The sequence below is a fragment of the Helianthus annuus genome, chromosome 9, assembly GCF_002127325.2.
Source record: "Helianthus annuus cultivar XRQ/B chromosome 9, HanXRQr2.0-SUNRISE, whole genome shotgun sequence".
Taxonomy (NCBI): domain Eukaryota; kingdom Viridiplantae; phylum Streptophyta; class Magnoliopsida; order Asterales; family Asteraceae; genus Helianthus; species Helianthus annuus.
This window is the reverse complement of record NC_035441.2, coordinates 154,194,289-154,199,902: the sequence shown is the minus strand read 5'-3', so window position 1 is coordinate 154,199,902 and position 5,614 is coordinate 154,194,289. Positions and strand designations below refer to the sequence as shown.

The 5,614-nt window shown below is 33.9% G+C and overlaps 2 protein-coding genes across 2 annotated transcripts; both read left to right on the top strand.

The window, feature by feature from the left end:
* Positions 1 to 356: 356 nt before the first annotated feature.
* Positions 357 to 4,047, top strand: LOC110876531. The gene is made up of 6 exons (XM_035977082.1): positions 357 to 414; positions 498 to 936; positions 1,052 to 1,992; positions 2,068 to 2,256; positions 2,500 to 3,297; positions 3,398 to 4,047. Exons 1-6 carry the CDS (start codon positions 357 to 359, stop codon positions 4,045 to 4,047), a joined length of 3,075 nt encoding a protein of 1,024 aa, XP_035832975.1.
* A 13-nt stretch (positions 4,048 to 4,060) lies between these two features.
* Positions 4,061 to 5,014, top strand: LOC110876532 (ATP-dependent DNA helicase PIF1-like). The gene has a single exon (XM_022124701.1). It carries the CDS (start codon positions 4,061 to 4,063, stop codon positions 5,012 to 5,014), a length of 954 nt encoding a protein of 317 aa, XP_021980393.1.
* The last annotated feature ends 600 nt before the right edge of the window (positions 5,015 to 5,614 follow it).

The window sequence follows — 5,614 nt, the reverse complement described above, 5'->3', positions numbered from 1 at the left end:
AACTTGCTGCAGATGTTTTTTTCTAATTTAATTATGAATTGTAGTTTTGTTCGTTTATTTTATATACTTTTGTCTTATAAGATTCATCAAGAAAAATCTCATCAAGGAATGTCTATCACACTCCTTTTGGAAGTACTAAGCAAACATCCTATTTTGTTGAGAGGACTCCATTATCAGATATTACAAATTGTATGTTTTAAATTTTTGGAAACAAAATATTTGTTTAATCTTAGGTTTTATGGATTGTTATATATATATATATATATATATATATATATATATATATATATATATATATATATATATCTTATTTTACAAGCTTCAATATAGGTGGAATATCTAAAATTGAATTACCAATGAGTGATGAGATGTTAGCAGATTCTGTGGTTAAGAAGATTCATGGAATTTTTAAAGGTATAAAATACGAATGTAAATTCCTGTTAAGTTTTCAATATGTAGATAACTTATGTTGACTTATAAATTTGCTAAGTCTGTAGATTATATTGATCATGGAGATGCCATCTTTGTGTGTTCTAAATGTGATGCAATGTTATGGGAAGATGAAATACTTAGGGGAAATAAAAAATGTAAGAAAACATCCTATTCTCTTTGTTGTTCAAATGGAGATGTTGAGCTACCACCGCCGCCTACACCTCCTCCATTACTACGTCATTTATATAAAAGTCATACATCACAGTCTCGCAATTTCATGGATAATATTCGAGCATATAACATGATGTTTTCCTTCACATCTCTTGGTGGGAAGGTTGACAAAAGTTATCAGAGAGGTAAAGTTCCTTATGTATTTAGACTACAAGGTCAGAATTATCATCGAATGGGTAGTCTACTTCCGGACGATGGGGAAGAACCCAAATTCTCACAGCTTTACATATATGATTCACAAAACGAAGTGGTAAATCGTCAAAAAGCAGTAAGGTAATTTCTTTATGATAATTATGGCATTTATGAATATATATTTTGCTTTTCAGTATATTTACATTCATTATCATTTGAAATGAATGTAAATTTTAACATTTTATATTTCTGGCAGTTCTCAGATAGAATGCAAAATTACAAGAAACAACCAGCTTGATAGTACAACCATCAAGGGTCTTAAAGATATGTTGGATTCTTGCAATCCTCTTGTCCAGCCCTTCAGAATGGTAAGAGATTGTTTTCAAGAAAATGAGTTTCAAGATGTAAGCTTGAAGCTTATTGGAACAAGAGATAAGGATGGAAGAGTTCACAATTTGCCAACAACATCAGAAATTGCTGCATTAATAACTGGTGATTTTGATGGAGCATTTGATAAACGGGATATTGTTGTTAGAAAGAAGTCTGGTGGTCTTCAAAGAATTAGTGATCTTCATCCCTCTTACCTTGCTTTGCAATATCCACTGATTTTCCCATATGCAGAAGATGGTTATAGAGTTGGTATTAAACATAGAGGGATTCCGATTAATAATGGGGTACTTAGAACCAATCTTACAATTAGAGAATTCTTTTGTTACAAAATTCAAGATAGACAGAATCAATTTTCATTGTTACTTAATGCGAAAAAACTATTTCAGCAGTTTTTGGTTGATGGATACACGATGATAGAATCTGCCAGGTTGAATTATATAAGGTCACAACAACCTAAACTTAGAACACAAAGTCTTGAGAACTTTAATGCTACTGTTGAAAGTGGAGAGAATAATGCCTCAAGTTGTGGTAAACCTATACTTTTACCTTCATCATTTACAAGTGGTTCTAGATATATGATGCAAAAGTACTTGGATGCTATGGCAATTTGCAAGTCTGTTGGATATCCCAATTTATTCATAACGGTGACTTGTAATCCAAACTGGCCTGAGATTTACAGGTGTTTGCACGATAAAGCTCTTAATGCTGAAGACAGGCCGGATCTTATCTCGAGATTATTCAAATGTATATTGGATCATCTTATAAAAGATTTCAAGAAAGATAAATTCTTTGGTGATATACAAGCAGGTACCTTTTAGTTATATTTTTTACTTTGAACATCTAATTATATTTATTTAACAGCTCAATGTTGAAAAATTTTAGTTATGTATACAGTGGAATTTCAGAAGCGTGGACTCCCACATGCTCACATATGTTTTTTCTTGGGTGCTGAAAGCAAATTTCCAACTACATCTGATATTGATCGTGTTATTAGTGCTGAGATACCAGATAAAGAAAGAGATCCTGAATTATATGAGCTTGTCAAGCAATTTATGAGTCATGGACCATGTGGTACAGACAACCCACTTTTTCCATGTATGGTTCAGCAAAAATGTTATAAAAAGTTTCCCAGAAAATATGTAGATGAGACTTGTGTTAATTCTGAAGGATATCCTGTCTATCGTCGTCGTCAAACAAGTAATACAGTAGTAAAGAATGGTGTGACACTTGATAATAGACTTGTAGTTCCTTATAATGCTCTCCTGCTCGGAAAGTATCAGTGCCACGTTAACATTGAATGGTGCAACTAGTCAGGTTCTATCAAATATTTGTTTAAAAATATTAATAAGGGGTCTGATAGAGTCACGGCTTCTGTTTTTCAAGCCAATAGCCCCAACAATGATACGGAAAAGAATGTAGCTGTAGATGAGATAAAAGCATACCTTGATTGTAGATATATCTCTGCTTGTGAAGCTGCTTGGAGAATATTCATGTATAATTTACATTATAGATCTCCAGCTGTTGAAGTATTACCTTTTCATTGTGAAGATGGTCAGAGTATTGTGTATAACGATCATGATAATTTGTGTGATATTGTTACAGATCCAACTGTGAAAATGACAATGTTCACAGAGTGGATGAATTGTAATAAAGTCGATGAATTTGCCAGGACATTGAGGTATGTTCAGTTTCCGGGATATTATGTATGGAATGCTAAAAATCGCAAATGGAATCGAAGAAAGCATCCGTATAGATCAATTGGGAGGATACATTATGTCCCAACATCACTTGGTGATTGTTATTACCTAAGGATTTTACTGAATCATATTAAGGGACCAACCTGTTTTGAAGATATAAAAACAGTTGATGGACAAGTTTTTGGAACATTTAAAGATGCATGTTTTGCACGGGGACTGTTGGATGATGATAAGGAATATGTTATTGCTGTCAAAGAAGCTAGCACATGGTCAACCGGAGATTTCTTGAGGACTTTTTTTGTAATGTTGTTGCTGTCAAATTCGATATCTCGTCCTGGTGTTTTTTGGTCAGAAACGAAGTCCCTGTTATGTGAAGACATTCTGTATCAGCAACGAAAGATAACTGGTATTGCAGGTAATGTGATTATTTTATTAAAGTTATATACAACTACATTAAAATTATGCAATAGCTCTGTTATTGGGAAAACTAATACTTTTTTCAACATTTGTTTTAGATTTGGATCTTCAACAAGAAGAACTTGAAAATATCTGTCTATCTGAAATTGAAAAGTTGCTACTTACCAATGGAAGTACAGTGAGAAATTTTGATGATATGCCAAGTGTTCCGGACAAGTATGACAGACTAGCACTTCAAAGGGAACATGATGGTTATCTAAAGTGTTTAACTGCCGAACAGGAAAGGATATATATAATTGTTATGGAAGCGAATGAAAAAGGTGATGAAGGTGTGTTTTTTGTATATGGTTATGGTGGAACTGGAAAGACGTTTCTTTGGAAGACATTCTCAGCTGCATTAAGATCAAAAGGTGAAGTTGTATTGAATGTTGCATCTAGTGGAATTGCTTCACTTTTGCTGGATGGTGGTAGAACTGCTCAGTCAATGTTTGTAATTCCAATCAACATTAATGAGAATTCAATATGTTCGATAGAGCCTAATACTGGGTTAGGTGATTTAATTAAAAGAGCAACTTTGATTATTTGGGATGAAGCACCTATGACTCACAAGCATTGTTTCGAGGCTCTTGATAGAACAATGAGAGACATATCACGTTCCAGTCAACCGAACATGGAATCCAAGCCGTTTGGGGGAAAGGTCATTCTATTTGGTGGTGATTTTAGACAAATTCTTCCAGGTCATCCCTAAAGGTACCAGAACAATGATAGTCAATGCTTCTTTGAATTCTTCTTATATATGGCGATACTGTCAAGTACTAAAGCTAACTGAGAATATGAGATTAAGAGTTGGTTGTCAGGAAGCAGATTTGAAAGAAATAAAGGAATTTGGAGAATGGATTTTAAAGCTTGGTGATGGTCTGCTTGGTGAAGAAAATGATGGTGAGATAGATATTGAAATACCAGATGATCTACTTATTCATGACCAAGTCAATCCTATTTCTTCTCTCATTTCATTTATATATCCGGACAAGAATAAGTTTTTGTGGGATTTAACGTATTTCCAACAAAGAGAGATTCTCGCTCCAACTAATGAAGTAGCGGATTCAATAAATAAAGAGTTGTTAGAGAGTCTGCCCGGTGAAGAAAAGGTTTATTTTAGTTCAAATAGTTTATGCCAATCTGAGGAAGAATCAGAGCTTAATATGGCATGGTTTCCTCCTGATGTGTTAAACAATCTTCGTTTATCTGGTTTACCTAACCATAAATTAGTACTGAAACTTGGTGCTCCAGTGATGTTACTCAGAAACATTGATCAGGCAAATGGATTGTGTAATGGTACACGTTTACAAGTCATGAGGCTTGGAAAAGTTGTGATTAAAGCAAAAATTATCACAGGGACTAATATAGGTCATCATACTTTGATTTCAAGACTTAAGATGACACCTTCTGATAAAAGAATACCAATGAAGATTTCTCAAAGACAATTCCCACTTTCACTGTGTTTTGCTATGACAATAAGTAAAAGTCAAGGACAATCATTGGAGCGTGTTGGTTTATATCTTCCACGTCCAGTGTTTAGGCATGGCCAGCTCTATGTTGCTGTATGTAGAGTAAAAAGTAGGAAGGGGTTGAAAGTTTTGATTTGTGATAAAGACAAACGAGTCTGTACAACCACTACTAATGTGGTTTACAAAGAAGTTTTACAAAATCTATGATGATACTAAACATCTGTCAACCTGGCAACGTCTGTTGGGTATAATGGAGGAACTGTTGTTAGGAAATGTTTGTTGGAAAGAAATACAACTTTTTGAAAGCATCTGATACTTGCTCTGCATTACGCCTATCCTGAGAACACATGCTGTGAAAAATGTTTATATTTGGCATTGTAGTAACAAGTTTGCAGCTCTCATTTTTAATGAGAGTACTAAAGTCTTTGTTAATAACATTATTCTCTTAACATCTGTTTACTAACCTTTGTAATTTCTGTTGACTGACCTTTTTAACATGAGTTGACTAACATCTAGTACTTACTATCTATCCATTTGGCAAGCTCTGTTGGAGATAATGGATGACAGTTTTTAGGAAAGTCTGTTGGAAAACAACAACGGTTTTAACAGTTAATAGACAACAGTGGTTTGCTATCAACATATTGGAATTGTTGTTGAATAAACCTATTGACCATTAGTTTATATCAATTTTGTAAGTCTGCACTAATTATTTTTTTACTCTCTGTCAATATGTGTTATGCATGGTTTTCTAAGAAACGACCCGTGTTTGCACACGGGTCTTACCGCTAGTCTACTATAATAAAAGAA

Coding starts and splice junctions, on each gene's coding strand:
- LOC110876532 (XM_022124701.1), top strand. CDS start 4,061: ATGATAGTCAATGCTTCTTTGAATTCTTCTTATATATGGCGATACTGT.
- LOC110876531 (XM_035977082.1), top strand. CDS start 357: ATGAGTGATGAGATGTTAGCAGATTCTGTGGTTAAGAAGATTCATGGA. Junction 415..497: donor GATTCATGGAATTTTTAAAG/GTATAAAATACG, acceptor CTAAGTCTGTAG/ATTATATTGATCATGGAGAT. Junction 1,993..2,067: donor CTTTGGTGATATACAAGCAG/GTACCTTTTAGT, acceptor GAAAAATTTTAG/TTATGTATACAGTGGAATTT.